Source organism: Oncorhynchus clarkii, chromosome 11, assembly GCF_045791955.1.
Source record: "Oncorhynchus clarkii lewisi isolate Uvic-CL-2024 chromosome 11, UVic_Ocla_1.0, whole genome shotgun sequence".
NCBI lineage: Eukaryota > Metazoa > Chordata > Actinopteri > Salmoniformes > Salmonidae > Oncorhynchus > Oncorhynchus clarkii.
This window is the reverse complement of record NC_092157.1, coordinates 34,798,202-34,820,487: the sequence shown is the minus strand read 5'-3', so window position 1 is coordinate 34,820,487 and position 22,286 is coordinate 34,798,202. Positions and strand designations below refer to the sequence as shown.

At 41.2% G+C, this 22,286-nt stretch overlaps 1 protein-coding gene across 6 annotated transcripts in view; it reads left to right on the top strand.

Moving 5' to 3' along the window:
- LOC139420461 (voltage-dependent L-type calcium channel subunit beta-2-like) overlaps window positions 1-22,286 on the top strand; it is a 129,768-nt gene that overhangs the window by 49,671 nt on the left and 57,811 nt on the right. The window contains exon 1 of one of the 6 annotated variants that reach the window (XM_071170633.1): window positions 15,150-15,407. The exons of the other annotated variants lie outside the window; for them this stretch is intronic. Within the exon in view, the coding sequence (XP_071026734.1) occupies window positions 15,375-15,407 (33 nt within the window). The 5' untranslated portion in view covers window positions 15,150-15,374. Of the gene's footprint in view, window positions 1-15,149; window positions 15,408-22,286 lie in introns of those variants that run through there. 6 annotated transcript variants of the gene reach the window in all.

The window sequence follows — 22,286 nt, the reverse complement described above, 5'->3', positions numbered from 1 at the left end:
ATGGTTCATCTTCCAACAGGACAACGACCCTAAGCACACAGCCAAGACAATGCAGGAGTGGCTTCGGGGCAAGTCTCTGAATGTCCTTGAGTAGTCCAGCCAGAGCCCGGCAGCGATGCACTCCATCTGACCTGACAGCGCTTGAGAGGATCTGCAGAGAAGAATGGGCGAAACTCCCCAAATACAGGTGTACCAAGCTTCTAGTGTCATACCCAAGAAGACTCGAGCCTGAAATCGCTGCCAAAGGTGTCTAGTAAAGGGTCTGAATACTTATGTAAATGTGATGTATCAGTTTAAAAAATATTATACATTTGCAACATTTTCTAAAAACCTGTTTTTGCTTTGTCATTATGGGGTATTGTGTGTAGATTGATGAGGGATAAAATAATTTAATCCATTTTAGAACAAGGCTGTAACTTAACAAAAAGTGAAAAAAGTCAAGGGATCTGAATATTTTCAGAATGCACTGTATATTCTGGACAGCCTTGGTTGAGTGACTAAACAAATAATAAAATGTAAAATTAAAAAAGAGATGACCTCTTCAGCTAATCTTTTTTCAAAGAACACAATTAATTGTGAGTGTGTTAGTGATGCGTGTGTTTACTCATTAACCGGGTCCCTGCGGTTATATCTGGTGGACGGTTTTAGGGTCATTAAATATTGTGTGGCTGAAGGGACGGGTCGGTGGCGAGCGGGTTGAATAAAGAGAAACAATACCTTAATAAATCCATGAATGTATCGTTATTGTGCAATTTATATAGGCTACATTGAGGCTTTCTTCCATTATTTTAGGCTATCTTGTATTACTGCATAAGCCTAAACTTTAGGGCTTAACTGTACACGCGCCAAATTGCCTAGCAAGCCAATTGCCAAATAATGCTTTTGGAAACGGGCAGAACAAGTTAACGTCAATCCGCCGAGGCAAAAATGACATTGTCAAAAGTTTAATTCAATAAGACAAAAGCTGCGAAAGGAGAGTTGAAAGTAAAGGGAAGGCCAGAAAAGTAATGTTTAGAAAAGATTTGGTGAAGTGTTAAAACTTCTTGCTCCTACTTGAGACGCAGACGTCTCAAGTAGGCACCTGGAAATGCAAATGCGCTACGCTAAATGCTAAATGTACTCGTTTAAACTCAAACCTTGATCAAAATTCACAAGCAGGGTATTGAATTAAAGCTACACTCGTTGTGAACCTAGCCAACAAGTCAGATTTTTAAAATGCTTTTCGGCGAAAGCATGAGAAGCTATTATCTGATTGCATGCACCACCTGAAAATGCATGAATGCGACGTAAACAAAGACTCTGCTTATCCGACGCAGCACAAAACGCAGAAATAAAATATAAAACATTCATTACCTTTGACGAGCTTCTTTCTTGGCACTCCTATATGCCCCATAAACATCACTATTGGGTCTTTTTTTCGTTTAAATCGGTCCATATATACCCAAAATAGCTTTGTATGGAAGCTGTGTCATTCAGAAAAAAACATCGTTTTTAAACGCTGCGTAATTTTTTAAAATTAAAAAAGTCGACGATAAACTTTCACAAAACACTTCGAAATCCTTTTGTAATCCAACTTTAGGTATTAGTAAACGTTTATAATCTATCAAAATGATTACAGGGCGATGTATATTCAATAGCTCCTCGTTTGCAAATCAATGGCTGCCCATGTCCACATTAACAACATCCGGGTGAAGACTGGAAGAAACGGATGCCAGATAGATGGATTTTCCAACAATGAATTCAATTGAAAATAACGACAATGGCGACATCGTGTGGAATTTGTATGAATTGCATGCAGGTCGATATTAAATTCTGTCCTCTTTTAACAACTCATGGAAGTGACTTATGGAAATTATTTTTAGCTTTCAGAGAGCAGTTTTTCTTGCGTTTTTCAATGAAACACACGATCTGTTATAGTCACAGCCGTGATTTAACCAGTTTTAGAAACTTCAGAGTGTTTTCTATCCACACATACTAATCATATGCATATACTATATTCCTGGCATGAGTAGCAGGACGCTGAAAAGTTGCGTGATTTTTAACAGAATTTTCGAAAAAGGAGGGGGTAGAAGTAAGAGGTTTTAAAAGAGGATGATATAGCAGTGCCGGCTATGTTATGTGTGATGATTGTGTGAGGCTCTATACAATTTCGAAAGTCACAAGATGGGACTTCAAATAGGCCTATGGCATGTCAAGGGAACTGTAGCCCTCTGTTTAGATTGGTTAAATGGAAACTGAAATCTGGACATTGACTCGGCAGAATAAATTACCTACTGTTTTTTTCCAAACACTAATAATACTAGTCCCGTGCCAATCAACATCAACATGTTTGAAAGGTGTTGTTCGCGGTTTGAGCAAGAAAACAATCAATTATTCGATAAATTGAACAAATGGCTGTGCATGACCTATATATGAAGGGCCTACATGTATCCACAGTGAATGCTTGTGTTTATATGTTTTGTGCGAATGAATTGAACATCGCCAAATGCATCATTATCATCTGGAATAAAGGACCTTCTGAAGTAATAAATACATAACCTACGTTCTCTAGTAGTACTAGTCCCGTGCGAATAGGTCTATGTAGCCTTAATAAAAACTCATGCAGAAATGCTCAGGTAGATACCATCTATAGAGGTGCTGTCTTCATCATAAAAGCATCACTAAACCTGACAGTATTTCAACCATATAAAATATGCATCGAAGCTGAACTCAAATCTTATCAGACACATGTTGGGTCGTTTTCACAGATTTATATTTCCTTACAACCGGTCAAACTGGACATTTTGGACATTTTGCATAGAAAATCATTTTTGCTTCAAAATGTAAAAAAAATACTTTATTGTTTTTTCTCCCCTGTCCCTAAATGTCTTTGGTCCGCGAAAGATGACAGATAAAACTTCACCGATGTCAACTAGATTGAAGCATTAATTTGATCGATCTATTACATGATTCTGTTGAGCAAGGGTTTATCTGGTTTTCTAGCGCAACATACTGTATAATTACAAAAGAGAAGCTACATGTATCTAATTATAGACAAGTTGACTAACAAATAGCCTTCCAAAATGTTGTAAATTATAAGCAGAAGAAACATATCTAAATCAGGCAACAACAAAAAATCCTGCACCCCCTGTCAAAAAATAATAATTATGCAGTTATTTTCTATATTTGCTCGTTAAGGTTGGGAGTAGCCTCAGATTTTCATTTTATCACATATAGTCGGGCGGTTGCAGATGGGTTATTAGCAATTGCGGGCAGGTGCGGTTGAACAAACAGCTGACCCGCTCACCACTGGTGTGTGTGTGTGTGCTTACATTTTTGAGTGAGAGTGTGTGTGTTTCACGTCATAGCAGCATAAGAGAGACAGTCTTCCCACTCATCCAGCTAATTAATGATGGCAGTGCCATGGCAACCTGCCCTCAAACTACAAGGAGTATAGGAGTGTGTCTGTCTTTCTGTCTGATGGTAGCATCTGTCTGTGTGTGTGTGTGTGTGTGTGTGTGTGTGTGTGTGTGTGTGTGTGTGTGTGTGTGTGTGCTTGCCTGCCCATGCCTGATTATATCGGGACAGCAGTCCCAACTAATTTACTGGCTGAAGAGTTTTTCCTACGAGTCCTTGTGGGACAGCCGATGTGTTGATGTGTTCAGTAAGCGTAAAGTGACTCTGTGTTCAGTTTTGCACAGAGTCACTGCCACACTGGTGCAGTGATCTGCATAGCAGTCTATCGACTGGGCTAGTCTGTGCTTGTGCTTAGGCAGTGTAAGTAGCCTAGTCTCTAGTCATTTAAGCATTGGGGAACTCTCCTATCCGTGCTCATGATTCTGATTTCCCTTGGGATGCTGGACAAGCCTCCAGTAGAAACAAAGCCTTCAAGAACCAAACACCTGGTTGTCAGGGTAAGCTTTGCTTTCTGATTGTTGGAGATTTCTGAGACCTCATAATGGACCTAGGTATTGAGCTTTGTATGGCTTTTCTGGTTAGGGTCTATTCCATATTTAAATTCAGTCAATTGCGAAAGTAAACTTAAATACCAATTTCATTGAAATGTATTGAGGATAATTGGAATTGGACCCAACCCAGTTTATGTATAGACGAGACATTCACTGGAATAATACATGTGGTTTACACAGTCTGCCAGGCGTGTTGAGTTCAGATGTTCTTGCAGGAGGAGTGATCTCCGTGTTTCTCTTCCTCTCCTCCCCTTCATTGTGTTTGTTCGAGAGGTAACACAGATCTTTTTCGGAAGGCCTAATAAAGGGAATAGATTTGATTTGACAGCCCTTGCTGAATGCACAGTGCATCAATACACAAAAGTGATTTGGAAAAGGTTACGTCTAATGTAAATGTAATTTGACATTTTAAACTTTTTCCCGCTCTATTTGGTAAGAATGGACAGATGATAAGCTTTGGCATGCTACATGTGCTATTTGTTACCAAGTTGAGTGTGATGAATGTATTTTGTCCCCCCACACCAAACGCGATCACGACACACAGGTTAAAATATCAAAACAAACTCTGAACCAATATATTAATTTGGGGACCGGTCGAAAAGCATTAAACATTTATGGCAATTTAACTAGCTAGCTTGCACTTGCTAGGTAATTTGTCCTTTTTTAGCTAGCTTGCTGTTGCTAGCTAATTTGTCCTGGGATATAAACATTGAGTTGTTATTTTACCTGAAATGCACAAATTCCACCAATTAATCCACACATAAAACGGTTAACCAAATCGTTTCTAGTCAATTGACAACTTTTGATTGGCAACTTTCATAAATTAGGTGCATTAAAGCCACTGACCTCGTTCGTCTTCAGTCACCCACGTGGGTATAACCAATGAGGAGATGGCATGTGGCTACCTGCTTCTATAAAACAATGAGGAGATGGGAGAGGCAAGACTTGCAGCGCGATCTGCGTCAGAAATAGAACTGATTTCTATTTTAGCCCTTGGTAATGCAGACGTACGTTGGCGTGTGCGAGCAGTGTGGGTGCATTAATTTAATAACATAGATTTCTACATTTATTTTGCAACTCTCGCGCACCGAGCGCACGCGAGCCGTGTAGTCAGCCTGTAAGTCCATATTATGGCAAGAACAGCTCAAATAAGCAAAGAGAAATGACAGTCCATCGTTACTTTAAGACATGAAGGTCAGTCAATACGGAAAATTTCAAGAACATTTAATGTTTCTTCAAGATCAGTCGCAAAAACCTTCAAGCACTATGATGAAACTAGCTCTCATGGAAAGGAAGACCCAGAGTTACATCTGCTGCAGAGGATATGTTCATTGTAGTTAACTGCACCTCAGATTGTAGCCCAAATAAATGCTTCGCAGAGTTTAAGTAACAGACACATCTCAACATCAACTGTTCAGAGGGGACTGCGTGAATCAGGCCTTCATGGTCAAATTGTTGCAAAGAAACCACTACTGAAGGACTCCAATAAGAATAAGAGACTTGCTTGGGCCAAGAAACATGAGCAATGGACATTAAACCTGTGGGAATCTGTCCTTTGGTCTGATGAAACCAAATTTGAGATTTTTGGTTCCAACCAGTAGGTGAACGGATGATCTCCGCATGTGTGGTTCCCACCATAAAACATGGAGGAGGAGGTGTATTGGTGAGGGGATGCTTTTCTGGTGATACTGTCCGTTATTTATTTAGAATTCAAGGCACACTTAACCAGCATGGCTACCAGAGCAATACGCCATCCCATATTGATTTGCGCTTAGTGGGACTATCATTTGTTTTTCAAAAGGACAATGACCCAACACACCTCCAAGCTGTGTAAGGGCTATTTGACCAAGAAGGAAAGTGATGGAGTGCTGCATCAGATGACCTGGTCTCCACAATCACCCGTCCTCAACCCAATTGAGATGGTTTGGGGTGAGTTAGACCGCAGAGTGAAGGAAAAGCAGCCAACAAGTGCTCAGCATATGTGGGGAACTCCTTCAAGACTGTTGGAAAAGCATTCCAGGTGAAGCTGGTTGAGAGAATGCAAAGACTGTGGAAAGCTGTCAAGGCAAAGGGTGGCTGCTTTGAAGAATCTAAAATATATTTGATTTGTTTAAAACATTTTTGGTTACCACATGATGCAATATGTGTTTTTTCATAGTTTTGATGTCTTCATTTTATTCGACAATGTAGAAAATAGTACAAATAAAGAAAACTCTTGAATGAGTAGGCATGTCCAAACTTTTGACTGGTACTCTATGTGACTCATTTCATGAATCTAGGTGTATGTCACATGTCACTACTTCACAGGAGAGCCATTTGAATGTACTTTTTCTTTCATCAAAATGTCTTTTTTTTGTCCAGAAATGCCTTCTGGAACATGTAAATGTTCATGTGCCTTAATAACAAACTTGTATGCCATCTGTAAATACGAATAAAATAGTTCAATTACAAGCTTCGTTGGTTTACTCACGGGAAAAGCTAGGAACCTGGTTGAGATAATGGATGGGCTAGACATGCCGAGTTCGGATTGGTCTGCCATGTAGCACGCTTCTGTCTATAACATGAGCTGGTCAGTATATGTTCATGATGTCATTGCGGCAACTGTCAATATTATTTGTGATCATTGTTAAGTGGTCCCTTCAGCGTACCATCGCAAGTATATTTTTCAGATCAAATTAATAATCTAATTCAATCTAAATCTAATGAAATTGTATTTGTCACGTGCCAAACACAACAGGTGTAGGTAGACCTTACAGTGAAATGCTTACTTACAAGCCCTTAACCAACAATGCAGTTTTATGAACAATAAGTGTTAGGAAAGTATTTATGGAAAATAAAATATATGGGATAATATATGGGATTGGAACAGTAGCAACAGAACATAGGATGCAACAAACGCATCTAAACAGCATTGTTGTTCATATTTTGTACAGATGGGAAATAAAGGTCTTCACAACTTTATTCCTCAATTTCACCTTTTATTGTAGAAGATAAATATGAACTTCATCGTCCAAGCATCACACGGAACACATTCACAGTCAAATCCATTCCATAAACCAGTCTAAATCACAGGTTGCGCTGACAAAAAAACTAAACCTAAGTTAGCGACCTGACACCTAAACTTCTTTACAATGTACCACATCTCTGGTGAGCACAAAGGAGAAATTAATATATTTTAGAAAATAGATAGATGTCAGTTAACAGCAGCTACATTTGTTATGATGGCAGCCATGCTTGTTTATGTTTGATAAGTGAAAACTCCTTAACCTGTAGTGACACCCCATCCCGTGAACGGGACCGTTGTCATCATCTGACACTAATTAGCATAATGCAACAGACGTAAATCTTCCGAGAAAATATTCCTATTCATGAAAATCACAAGTGAAATATATTGGAACACAGTTTAGCCTTTTGTTAATCACCCTGTCATCTCAGATTTTCAAAATATGCTTTACAGCCAACGCTAGACAAGCATTTGTGTAAGTTTATCATAGCCTAGCATAGCATTATGCCTTGCTAGCAGCAGACAACTTTGTCACGGAAATCAGAAAAGCAATCGAATTAAATCATTTACCTTTGATGAACTTCGGATGTTTTCACTCACGAGACTCCCAGGTAGACAGCCAAAGTTAATTTTTTCCCAAAATATTATTTTTGTAGGCGAAATAGCTCCGTTTGTTCTTCACGTTTGGCTGAGAAATCGCCCGGAAATTGCAGTCACCACAAGAAAGAAAAATATTTCAATTAGCTCCATAATATTGACAGAAACATGGCAAACGTTGTTTAGAATCCATCCTCAAGGTGTTTTTCTAATATCTATTCGATAATATATCCGTCGGGATTCGTTTTTCACTAGGACCGATTGGAGTAATGGCTACCTCTGTATTTTATGCGAGAATCTCTCTCAGAGCCACCATGTGACCACTTACACAATGTGGCCGCCTACGGCTATTCTTCAACAGAAATGCGTAAAACTACGTCACAATGCTGTAGACACCTTGGGGAATACGTAGAAAGCGTAAGCTTGTTGATGGCACATTCACAGCTGAATAGGGACTCATTGGAACGCAGCGCTTTCAAAACCTGGGGCACTTCCGGATTGGATTTTTCTCAGGCTTTCGCCTGCAACATCAGTTCTGTTATACTCACAGACAATATCTTTACAGTTTTGGAAACGTTAGAGTGTTTTCTATCCAAAGCTGTCAATTACATACATATTCTAGCATCTTTTCCTGACAAAATATCCTGTTTAAAACGGGAACATTTTTTTTCCAAAAATGAAAATACTGCCCCCTAACACCAAGAGGTTTTTATCCCAGAATGCCATTCACTGTAAGACGCAATTGAACAAAGTCAAAGATTGCTGCGCCATTTGCCTGAAGAATATGAACTTAGTTTGGCCATTTTTTTGCATATTACAAATCTTCGATGTACTTGTTACAGTGTATACCAGAACTGGAGCACAAATCACAAAGCAAATAAAATGTTATCACCTCACAGAACATCACCCCAAATACAAGCCTACTGCCTAGCCTAACCATAGCGTGAAAGCTAAACAGGGAGTAAACCATTTTAGGGGGGGTTATGGGAGGAAGTTCATTTCATTTGTGGGGGGTTTTCAAGTCCATGAGGGGTAGAAATGGGTGAAGGTATCGTGGGGGGAAATATTACTATGATGGGGGATTTATCAATAAATGGGGTGCAAATACAGGAGAAGTGTATAAGCTAAATAAAACCCCTGGGAAGGGAGGGTCTGAGCTAGCAAGCCTGCGATACCATAGTAACAATCTGATGCCGCGTTCAAAACAACTTGGGAAAAATAGTTTTGAGAGGTCATCCAACTCGGAATTCCAACTCCGGAACTCGGGCCTCTTTCTAGAGCTCAGACTTTCCGACCTGAAGATCACTGATCACAAGATAATTTTTCAGAGTTCCCAGTTGTCTTGAAAGCATCATAAATCAGTCGAGTGAACTATCGCTTCACCTCTTTTTTGTAATAACATCCTTGGTCTGACAGACACTTACGTGACAACCAGATTGCATTGTATGAAGTCCACAAACATGGCGCCACTCATAGATGGCAAATAGCTTAGAATTTGCTCATCATAATCAGTACAACCTTTAAAAAAGTATCTTACACCCATCATATGTGTCCATTACAATCTATGCAAGAATCTCCCTGCATGATTTGTCAGCAGTACTTGAAAACGTGAATGAAACGGTAAATACTTTATGCTCCATACATGCATACGGTATGCTACAGTAGAAATGACAACATGAAATAGAGAAAATGAAGCTCTTACTTTGATAGGAGGTAGGTACACAGTTATTATTTGTTAGGAAAACAACAAAGCCAGGGGGAAAATATCGTGCAAGGCCTGTTCTGCCTAGAGATGCGCAATGTATTCATACTTGATCTGGGGAAACATTGGGGAAGTGCTTGGGCTCGTGTTAAAGATCTAAGTTTCTCCAGCTCAGTAAAGTCTCAAACATAACTTGTCCGTAACAGTGAAATGGGCTACTTCTTATATGAATTAATGAGGAGGCGGAACACACCTCAATTCAAACTTTTGTTAGAAAATAAACGTGTTACTGTAGAAAATAATTAGAAATTGACAAGTTTAAACATAGCCTATAGATAATTAGCAGGCCTTGGTTTGATGGCATCGCGGGCAAAAGCCGTAAAGCAGCACCCCATCAAACAAACACATGACAATCATATTTCAACCCACCAGGCGCGACACAAAACTCAGAAATAACGATATAATTCATGCCTTACCTTTGAAGATCTTCTTCTGTTGGCACTCCAAAATGTTCCATAAACATCACAAAAGGTCCTTTTGTTCGATAATGTCCTTTTTATATCCATAAAAACTCAGTTTATCTGGCGCGCATCAGGCAATAATCCACTCAGTTTCCCTCTATCAAAATGCATACAAAAATGAATCCCAAATGTTACTAATAAACTTTTCCAAACAAGTCAAGCAACATTTATAATCATTCCTTAGGTATCCCAATACGCAAATAAACGATAGAATTTAAGACGGAGAATCGTTATTGTCTTTACCGGAGATTAACAAAGAACGCGCTTTCCTCCACGCACTTGGAATCACTAAAGCCAAAATGGGAGCCACCTAGAAAAACTAAAATTTCCGGGTCATTTTTCTAAAAACCAGCCTGAAACTCTTTCTAAAGACGATTGACATCTAGTGGAAGTCCAAGGAAATGCAATTTGGGAGGACTTGGGCTTATAATTAGAGTTCAAGCCATTGAAAACAGTGGTAAGCTGAAATTATTTTTTGGGGGGATGGTTTGTCCTCGGGGTTTCGCCTGCCATTTCAGTTCTGTTATACTCACAGACATAATTTTAACAGTTTTAGAAACTTTAGAGTGTTTCTATCTAAATCCACCAATTATATGCATATCCTAGCTTCTGGGCCTGAGAAACAGGCAGTTTACTTTGGGCACGCTTTTCATCCGTACGTGAAAATACTGCCCCCTATCCTAAAGAAGTTAAACAAAGCTTGGATCCTTTATGTTAAAAAAAAATCTGTGTGTTGCGTGTAGAATATCCTAGCCTATTCATTGATGATAGGCCCTTCTTTACTGAAGTTGCGAGACATTGGAAGCCAAGATATTGCAAGATACAGCATTCCATTGCAAGATACAGATAGGCATAGTGCACGGTTCTTACTATCTGCCTGGTGGCCGACCTGCCTGTACTGTGTCCCTCCCCTCTCTCTCCGTCCCTTGCTAGCTTTATTGCACAGAGTGTAATCTTGGAGCATTTAATTTGTATAATAAGAGTGTTGGCAAGATGAACCCACCTAGGAAGAAGTGCTAATGATTAAGCGCAAACTCTCCAATAATCTAATAGAGGCCTCTTCTAGCCCATTAGTATGACACTATTGGTATTGTTGACGTTGTAAAAAGGCCCACTCTCATTTACTGGGAATGTACAGATTTACAATGGAAGAAAACAAATAGTTCATTATGATTTATTACATCATTGTGCAATTGGTCAATTAGAGCTCTTTGAACTTGTTTGGGTGGTTAAACAAGATAGATTTGATTTTGTATGTTCAGGGTCCGTATTCACAAATCGTCACAGAGTTGGAGTTCTGATCTAGGATCAGTTTAGCTTTTTAGATAATAATGAATAAAATTACACGGACAGGGGTAGTTTATTTTTGGATGAAATGGCAGCCATGTAGAGGAATGCCACAGGACACTGCCACCCATCCACATTATTATTTTACCCAATGAGAGCAGCCGGAATCTGAGTGGGAATGTGTGTTTTCCACTTACCACACCTCCCAGTCAGTCACCTACTCTCTCAGGATATTTCCCAAATGGTACCCTATTCCCTATACCCTAATGCCCTGGTCAAAAGTAATGAACTGTATAGGGAATAGGCTGCCATTTCGGACATAGCTTCGGTATTGATGCAGATGTAGGCTAACTGGGACCAGTCTCCATCTATTTTACATGTACCTCCCGGGTGGCGCAGTGGTTAAGGGCGCTGTACTGCAGCTGTGCCATCAGAGACTCTGGGTTCGCGCCCAGGTTCTGTTGTAACTGGCCGCGATGCACAATTGGCCTAGCGCCGTCCGTGTTAGGGAGGGCTTGGTCGGTAGGGATGTCCTTGTCCCATCGCGCACCAGCGACTCCTGTGGTGGGCCAGGCACAGTGCGCGCTAACCAAGGCTGCCAGGTGCATGGTGACACATTGACACACACATTGGTGCGGCTGGCTTCTGGGTTGGATGCGCGCTGTGTTAAGAAGCAGTGCGGCTAGGTTGGGTTGTGTACCGAGCCCGTACGGGAGTTGTAGCGATGAGACAAGATAGTAGCTACTACAACAATTGGACACCATGAAATTGGGGAGAAAAGGGCTAAACATTTAAATAAACTATTTTACTTGTACTTTACTTTCACGTTATGCCATGAGAGTTCATATTTTGTAAATATTCACCATGAGCTGTGTGGGGCAACCCATACTATAATGGACTCACCTGGATAAAAGTGTCTGCCTTTTTCTTTCATGAGCTGTTGTGGAGAGACCTCCCTGTATGTATGTAATGCTTTTTTACATCACTGCATCAGTATGTGTGTGAATCAATAAGCCAAAGGTAACTAGGGCATTTGTTACCCGACACTGGCAGAGCGAGTGGGCAATTGATCTATTCAAAGTTTGGCTCCACCCACACAAATTATTGATATATGTCACGCACGCACGAACACACACACACACAGCCCACTAGTTAGTCAATCGCAGAGAGCTCACCCACATCCTCCTAATAAAAACCCAAGAATGACTCACATAAATTTTTTTCTAATAATAAACGAGAATGTACAGAATGATCAGAATTCTTTCTCCATCACATGAAAGGCACTAAGGCAAATGTAATCCTAAATAAGCTACATGTTACAGACTCTCAGATGTTTAGGGTAGGGAAATTCTTCCTAGAATCTTCCAACTGGGATTCTTCTGGAACACCTGGGAATTTGGGGTAAATTATCGGAGTGTTGTAACGCTACAGATGTTACATGAGATGAGTATGAGAATAAAGCAGTCATTCACTCCAACAACAGGAATTAGGTAGCCTAGTGGTCAGGGCGTTGGACTAGTAACCGGAAGGTTGCAAAATCGAATCCCCCGAGCTGACATGGTAAAATCTGTCGTTCTGCCCCTGAACAAGGCAGTTAACCCACTGTTCCTAGGCCGTCATTGGAAATAAGAATTTGTTCTTAACATACTTGCCTAGTTAAATAAAGGTAAAATAAATCAAATATGGCTAAGAGTGAGGACTCACCTCCCAGATCACACCTCCAATCTACTGTCTTCACACTATGTGTGAACAGACCTTTCCCTGCGTCCCAAATGGCACCCTATTGTCTTTATAGTGAGTGTTCTACTTTTACCAGAGCCCATATGGGCTCTGGTAAAAGTAGTGCACTACATAGGGAATAGTGTGCCATTTTGGGGGACACACATCCTGGTCCACCTGAGGGCAGATGGAGCCTAATTAGCCATGGCCCTGCTCTCCTCTCCAGCAGCAGATTCACCCTCGCTCACCCCAGATTACTATTAGTTCTGCTTGTGGGCCTTTGACCATGAGATAACTAGGGCAATATGTTGAGGTATGGCACTGTTTTAAGATAGATGTTTTCGATACAGGGCCTAAGTCTGGGGAACAGTGTCTAGTCGATGTGAGCAGACCTTTGTGTTAGTGTGCACCAGCGATTGAAGACAATATCCAATATCTTAAATTGGGTATAACAGGAAGTGTTATACCAGTAATATAACCAGGTTACCAGGTGTGTTCTGTAGAGTACCTCAGGGTTTTTCCTGGCTCAAAAAGGGGCTTAGGTGGTGGTCATGGATCACTGTCCTGACAAGGCAACAGTCTCGAACACTGATCCACGTGCCCAGCACCCACTCTGGATTAGAATCCTTGTAAAGGGGTTAAAGCAGACCAAACGTGGTCACATAATCTCGTAGGATTTACCCACCAAACACGTGGTTCTCTCCATGGCTTTCAAACATCTGGGCAATGCCAGGAGGCTGAGGAGGAGTGGTGTATCATGGGATTTGCTCATCTGGTGTCACACTTTTATAGATTTTTTTTTTTTTAGGTCTAGCTACACGGTCTGTAACCTGATTTGATCTGTGCATACATGTGAGAAGTAAGCATATGCGACCAGGTTTTGAATGTACATGTACCCAGGAGACAGCTAGCTTACCGTAGGTCCAGGGCCAGCTCTTTCTTGACCTCTTGATCGGGCCAGTCCAAGCAGACTAATAGTTGTTCAGATGGTGACAAAACATAAATAGGAAAAATACCAAAGGAATGCCCAAACTATAGACTGAAAACTAACTAAAGGCTTCATGGCCACCAATGAAAATCATCAGCATGACAGATTTTCTCGCTGGGACACTGACTGCCAATCACCTAATTTGACTGTCAGCTATTGACTGAATACAATATTGTTTACTGACTACAATATCACCCACTCTTGTGATTCTTGCTAAATAATTCATATGTATTTGTGTACTAGTATTGTAATGTTAGACATTTACTGCATCGCTGGAGCTAGAAACAAGTATTTCACGTATTTCAGGGTCTCCCGAGTTGCACAGCGTTCTAAGTCACTGCATCTCAGTGCTAGAGGCGTCACTACAGACCTTGGATCGATCCCAGGCTGTATCACAACCAGCCGTGACCAGGAGTCCTATAGGGCAGCACACAATTGGCCCAGTATCGTCCGGGATAGAGGAGGGTTTGGCCGGGGTCATTGTAAAAATAAGAATTTATGACTTGTTAAATCAAATAAAAACATATTTTTTTTTGCTGCACCTGCTTTAATATCTGCAAATCTGTTTATAAAACAAATAAGCTTTAATTTGATAATTAAATATAAACTGAAATAGAACAATAATTAAATTGAACAATAGGATCTCTGTCTGGTTTAGGCTACATGTATGTTAGGAACATTTTGTACTCAATTGGTGGTTGTTAGAACTATGTTTTAACTATGTTTTAACTATGATGAAAGAAAGCAAGATATGCTATATATTATAAATATATATATATATTCCTCAAATTCTTTGAGAACCATCACACATTTCATTATCTTGATGATTGAAACATGTTCAAAGTACATTCGCCCCTTTTTGTGTCCTTTTCTAAATTGATCAAGCCTCTGGTAAATGGCATATTTTCGACATAGTAAAGATAATTATTTCCTGAAGTTTGGTTTCAGGAACATGTGTTGGGCATCTACGTACATTAGGTTAAGTCTTTACCCTTCCTCTCCTAAAAGTGTAAGCCCCCCGCCCCCTGAACCCCTCCCACACACACACACACACACACATTAAAAGCTATTGCAGCTGCTTTTGTTGCATTCTGGAATTTTCAGGCCTGCCTTGTTGGCCAGAGTTCTTACTTCCTAGCTGTGTGTGTGTGTGTGTGTGTGTGTGTGTGTGTGTGTGTGTGTGTGTGCGTGTGTGTGCGTGTGTGTGTGTGTATGTGTGTGTGTGTGTGTGTGTGTGTGTGTGTGTGTGTGTGTGTGTGTGTGTGGGAGGGAGGGGTTCAGGGGGCGGGGGGCTTGTTTTCGGGGACTGGAGAACGGTCACAGAGCACCGAAGGAGTGTTCTCCCAGAAAGACAGGACAGGACTGGGTCATACAAGGGCTGAAACTCCCAAATCTCTGTGGTTCACTTGACTGCAGTTTGAAAGAGGAAGAGCAAGAGGCCTCTCCTCTATGTAGTTTCAGTGGGTTTTACTGAAAGGAGACAAGGAGTAGTAAGTAAGAGTTTGTCTGTCTGAGCCGGGACTGGGAGGAGATGGGCAGCAGTTGATGAGTTTTTCTGTCGAGCTGGGCAGAGGAGAGCAGAGAAACAGCAGAGCCGGTTCGAACAGATATGTATCTCTCTGGCAGTGAGGAGTCCGACGTGGTAAGTCCTTTAAAGTATTCCCAACACAGACACATACTGCAAACATACTTAGCCTACATTTTCTTGAATCTGTATGCTGTACAGATTCAGCAATAATTATCTTGTTCTTTCTCACTCTCCTCTCTGAACAATGGAGGAGAGTTCTGGAATCTTGGAGAGTTTTGTTTTTCGACCAAATTCCAAAGGGCGTAATGTTAGGCTTCCTATTTTGTTTCCTTAGAACTTTTCCTGGAAGCCAGTTTGCTGCGTGAGAGTGTCGCGACTCTGGCTCTTATGTAGCGTGTGCAACAGAGGTCATTTTGCGGGTAGTGGATTGTTTGGGCATCTTGTCTGGATTTGCATCTCAACGTTGCTAGCCAAAGGTGGAAAGCCGCGTCAGTTTATTAATGGCTGGTGTGAAGTTAGGAAAATAAACACCAGGGACATGACATGCCTGGTCCTCCGGTTACAGAGACTGTTTAGTTAGTGAACGTAAAGCCTTTCAAAAAGCCCCCTTTCTTTAACCGTGGCTGTTCAGAACTCCTTGTATTTGGTTTCTCTGCCTCTGCTTCCTGGCCGTACAGTTTGTTCATCCAAGTCTGTCTCACTGTAAATATCTCCGTATCATATTCATTATAGTCTGACTGTATTTCTTTAATGGAGACTATTAAAGCAACATCTACAGTAATTAGATTTTTAAAAACCACGAACGGACCATTTCGAGGTTTACTACATAGTTTGATTCGATGAGAGTTTACTGACATCCTTAAAGTGCATGCAAAACTTCTGTAGTGAATTTCTTACACTCTAGTTGATTAAGCTAACTGTTTGTGACCCCTTAACTTGTTAAGTTAGTCAGCTACAGTGCATTCGGAAAGTATTCAGACCCCTTCACTTTTTGCACATTTTGTTACATTACAGCCTTATTCTAAAACTGATTCAATTGTTTGTTTTCCTCATCAGTCTACACACAATACCCCATAATATCAAAGTAAAAACAGGTTTTTAGAAATGCTTGCAAAATGTATTAAAAATAAAAACGGAAATATGACATATACATATGTATTCAGACCCTTTACTCAGTAATTTGTTGAAGCACCTTTGGCAGCGATTACAGAGTCTTCTTCGGTATGATGCTACAAACTTGGCACACCTGTATTTGGGGAGTTTCTCCCATTGTTCTCTGCAGATCCTCTCAAGCTCTGTCAGGTTGGATGAGGAGCATCACTGTGTAACGGATGTGAAACGGCTAGCTTAGTTAGCGGTGTGCGCTAAATAGCGTTTCAATCAGTGACGTCACTTGCTCTGAGACCTTGAAGTAGTTGTTCCCCTTGCTCTGCAAGGGCCGCGGCTTTTGTGGAGCGATGGGTAACGATGCTTCGAGGGTGACTGTTGATGTGTGCAGAGGGTCCCTGGTTCGCGCCCGGGTATGGGCGAGGGGACGGTTTAAACTTATACTGTTACAACTGCACAGCTAATTTCAGGTCTCTCCAGAGATGTTCGATCAGGTTCAAGTCTGGGCTCTGGCTGGGCCCCTCAAGGACATTCAGAGACTTGTCCCAAAGCCACTCCTACGTTGTCTTGGCTGTATGCTTAGGGTCGTTGTCCTGTTGGAAGGTGAACCTTTGCCCCAGTCTGAGGTCCTGACCGCTCTGGATTAGGTTTTCATCAAGAATCTTTCTGTACTTTGCTCCGTTCATCTTTCCTTCGATCCTGACTAGTCTCCCGGTCCCTGCCGCTGAAAAACATGCTCAGTTTTCCCGGGCGGCCAACTCTAGGAAGAGTCTTGTTGGTTCCAAACTTCTTCCATTCAAGAATGATGTAGGACACTGTGTTCTTGGGGACCTTCAATGCAGCAGAAATGTATTAGTACCCTTCCCCAGATCTGTGCCTCGAAACAATCCCGTGCGTGTGTGTGTGCATGTTTGTGTGTTTTAGGAATGTCTGTACATGCGTGTGCGTTGTGTATATATTAAATGGTGTTTGATGTGACTGAGTATACAGTGCTGAAAGCTGGCAGAACCCTGTGTGTTGATGACAGTCAGAAATAGACACCAAGTCAAATTTGATATGTCACATGTGCCGAATACAACAAGAGTAGACCTTACCGTGAAATTTGTTTGAAAAATGTGTTTAATAAACTGAAGGATAAATAGTAACGCAGTAAAACAACAATAATGAGGCTATATACAGGGGGTACCAGATTCGAGTCAATGTGTAGGGGTACGGGTTAGTCGAGGTAGTTGAGGTAATATGTACATGTAGCTAGGGGTATAGTGACTATGCATAGGTAATAAACAGAGAGTAGCCGCAACGTATGTGAAGAGTGTGAAGGAATGTGAATGTGTGTGTGTGTGTGTGGGGTCATGTCACATCCACACACTGCCATCATCCTCTAATAACCCATCTTACTACAAAGAGTAGCCTCACATAAGATATTTATGCATCCCAAATGTCTGCATATTCCCTATTTAGTGCACTACATTTTACCAGAGCCCTCTGGGCTCACTATTTAGGGAATAGGATGCCATTTGGGATGCTGTCATCAACTTCTGCACTCCTAATTAACTCTGCCCATGTGAAAGGTTGGCGTTATACAGGGCATTACTGACACTGGATCATCACTTAAAATCTATTACCTTTCTGTGCTACTTTGTTTTGTGTCTGTGTCTGTGTCTGTGCCTCTGTCTCTGTCTGTCCTTATGAGTCTGGGAGTCTGTGTCTGTGGCAGATGCTGTTGTCTATCTTCCTGCTCCCTAGTTGACTATTTGTTGTGTAAGAGAAAGCTGGAGACAGACAGGGGAGTACCTGAACAGCTGTCTCTTCCCAATCTGCTGCTGTTTGCTGTTCCACTCAAACTGGCCTGCAAATACCAATGACACACATATTTTAGAAATGTAGATGGGGGGGGGGACAGATGAGAGGGATATAGCAGAGAAAGTGAGTGGCGGAATGGGGATCGGACCGCTGCCTCCATGGGGAATATGTGTTCTGGGGACGTATCGCGTCAAATCAGCCATTAAAGTCCATTGCGCGCATGATACCGCTGTCGAGCAAGGTGAAGCGAACACACAGTCGAGAGCGCAGAGGATGTGTCCCGCGACGAAACTTATTCGAGATAGAAGAGCTTGTCCCGTGAGCAGAACATAAAAATGTCTGAATCAAAAAACATACAACTGCAAGCCAAGAAACATGGTTCAAATGTGTAAGAAAATAAATGTGAAAGCATCAAATTTATACCAGCATGCCTCGCCATAGGATTTGTCTACTTTTCACTCTTAATTTCTCAAGTTGCTCTCTCTCAAGTCTTGGCACCTTTGAGTCTCTTTTTTTTCGATTGGATTTCAGGTTGGTGGGGGTCGGGCTCAGAGGCAGGTGTGTGTCTAGAAACCTTACATTAGTCATGTTCACTGCAGTGATGGACGAACTAACAAATGCTTGCACATGGCCAGGGTGTGGACTAGATAGCATACTTCTTTTGTTAGATTATACTTTTCGTAGCAGGTTAGGAGAACCTATGCAGCAGGTAAGGATAATTAATGTTGCAGGTTAGGAGAATTAGGTTATAGTTAGGTAAAGGGTTAAGGTTAGAATGAGATAAAATGAAAAAAAGGAACCTTTAGATGTTCATTTGACAAGCTGTATCCCTTCTAGCCATGACCGTTGGCCAATCCAGTGTTGTATCGTGTGATTGGTTGAGTCTTCATGGGTGCATGACATTAAACATATGTGCTTCTGAGTTGTCTGTTTAGCTTGCTAGCCAGCTTGAACAGTAAGCACCGAGCGACTTGGGAAACCCAGCTTCAACTTCATACATAAGCATACATTAATTAGCTATACTATACTTTGAGGTGAGTGGAATCTACTTGCTAAAGTAAGCTAGCTATCTAATTGCTTGCTAGCAAGCAAGGTTTGTCTGTAAGACGAAAAGGGGACAGTCGCGCCTCAAGTAGGCTGGACACCTCACATTTTTAACAATGCTTTTTTTCAGATAAAAACTAGTTCATTGCATCCACTGTGGAGCCCAGTTTCATAATATTACCATATGTCCCAGCTACTTGCTGTAGTTTTTAAGTAATCACGAAAAAGTGGGCCTTATTTTAGGGCATTTTTTACCCTGCCAGCTCCTATTAGTTTTATTGAGCACCTACTCGCCTTCCGAACATTCTATTCCCAGCTTATTGTTCTACGTCACAATGCCTGCTTTGCTATTATTGGCAATGAGACCTGCCCACGTTGTTTGTAGATAAATTATAAACAACAAAAAATGACTCATGGAACTCCTGAGGTCGTCCCGTTGTTCCCTTTAAGGAAATATAGGTATGTCTGTCTATTTCGGCAAATATCTCGCAATGTGTATGTATATTTAGATTTTGTTTTAAATTGGACAACATTTTAAATCATGAGAATCTCCTCTTTCTAATTATGTAAGTCTGGGCAGTGTATTCCGTTCTCATCAAACACTAGCCACCAATTACCTTTTGCCCTTAGAATACTGAGCTCCACCCATTGTTTTCCAATGGCGAGGCATGCTGGTATAAATCGGCAAATATCTGGCAATGTGTACATTTAGATTTTTTGGAGTCGGACACCATGTTAATCACGATAATCTCCTCTTTCTAATTATGTAAGCCTGGGCAGTGTATTACGTTGTCATCAAACGCTAGACCAGAAATGGTCAGAAGTTGCCATTCCTACTTCCTCGTTATGCAGACATAAGCACACTTGGCACCATCGAGGTGCTGATGTTGACTTTCTACACAAGTTGTTATTTTTCAGTTTCGTCCTAAGAACAGAATGTAGTGGTAAAATAAAAAGGGATACATTTTTGGTGCCATTTGGGCTAAATGGAATTCTAAGCTTCACTCCAGTCAAAACAGGCTTTAAAGGGTGCGTGCTGGTGGCAGGGAAGTCAGGCGCAGGAGAGTGAACTTGGTATAAACGGAGCAGTTTAATGAATATACAAAAACTCAGAAAACCAAAATATACCAAATAAAATAAGAGGGTGCAAAACCCATCGCACACCAGAACATAACTAGCACCAATACATACAACAAACAATCACCGACAAGGACATGAGTGGAAACAGAGGGATAAATACACAACATGTAATTGGTGGGATTGGAACCAGGTTTGATGGAAGACAAGACAATAACAATGGAAAATGAAAAATGGATCAGCGATGGCTAGAAGGTCGGTGACGTCGACCTCCGAACACCGCCCGAACAAGGAGAGGGACCGACTTCGGCGGAAGTCGTGACACAGGCTCTGTGAACGTTTGACTCCATTCATATGCTATAGGCTTGCGCTAGTGTTCCAGCTAGCTAACGTTCTTTTGCTATTTTTCAACCTTGGGTGAATTCTGACTCGTTCTTATTGTCCAGCCTACCTCTAGCTAAGTAACACCATAGTCCACCAGTAGCTAATTGTTTTTCTTCACCTTTTCATAAAGTGCCTGATATGTACAGTATTTGCTTGATATGAGGGAGTTAACCCCAGGTTATTAAATAATAGATGGAGTATGGACATAATGTGGCTGTGATCTAACAAGTTCATTCATCCTGCTGTACACTAGCTACTGGACATCATTTTATATAGCTGAATATAATGACTCCATTGTTAGGAATAACATGTGGGTACACAACAGTGTCTCCGCTGCAGTTATTTCCACCACGCCTAAAACAATATTTCTGCCAGGTGCGCTTTGAAGCTGCAAGAACAGTCCACATGTACTTTTCCTCTGCAAGCAAAACTATTAATGACTAGAAAAACAAGACAACCCCATAGTAGAATAGTTGATAAATTTACCTAGTCGGCTTGTTGTTGTGCGTTCTAAGCGAGACAAATATTCCTCTTAAGGCGTATTCAAGTTGTGTGGGAGGCAAACATGCATTCTGGACTGCCAGTGTTGCTAGTAGCATCACGTCTGTACAGTTTTTGGTTTTTGGTTCATCAAAAGCCTTCTTCAACCGTGTTTCTTCCTCAGTTGGTGCAGGCACATTTTGTGTTTAGCTTGTTCCTGTCCCTGCTTTTAATTCGCAGGGCTGCCATCTTTTTCAATTTGCAAATCTAAAGGATCTTCCCCAAACTTGAAACTTTTTTGCCAGTTAGGCTCTTACACCCCTTGTAAAGTGGATTAATGTGCTTAATTTTAAGACGTTATTTGATTTGAATACCCAAAATGTACATCTGTAAATGGTCTCAGTTCTCATGAATCATGGCAATGTGATTGCAAAGAGGACTGAGACCTCAACAGAGGTGAAATAAACCAGCAAGAGGTCATTCAAAGGCAAGGGCAGTGTGAATGAAAAGAGAACCAAGTTATTTTGCTTTTATTTACCCTAGAGTTCACTTTAAAGAGGACTGATATCGGTTCTTTTAAAGAGGACTATACAGTGAGGGAAAAAAGTATTTGATCCCCTGCTGATTTTGTATGTTTGCACACTGACAAAGAAATGATCAGTCTATAATTTTAATGGTAGGTTTATTTGAACAGTGAGAGACAGAACAACAACAACAAAAATCCAGAAAAACGCATGTCAAAAATGTAATGAGGGAAATAAGTATATGACACCTCTGCAAAACATGACTTAGTACTTGGTGGCAAAACCCTTGTTGGCAATCACAGAGGTCAGACGTTTCTTGTAGTTGGCCACCAGGTTGGCACACATCTCAGGAGGGATTTTGTCCCACTCCCCTTTGCAGATCTTCTCCAAGTCATTAAGGTTTCGAGGCTGACGTTTGGCAACTCGAACCTTCAGCTCCCTCCACAGATTTTCTTTTGGATTAAGGTCTGGAGACTGGCTAGGCCACTCCAGGACCTTAATGTGCTTCTTCTTGAGCCACTCCTTTGTTGCCTTGGCCGTGTGTTTTGGGTCATTGTCATGCTGGAATACCCAT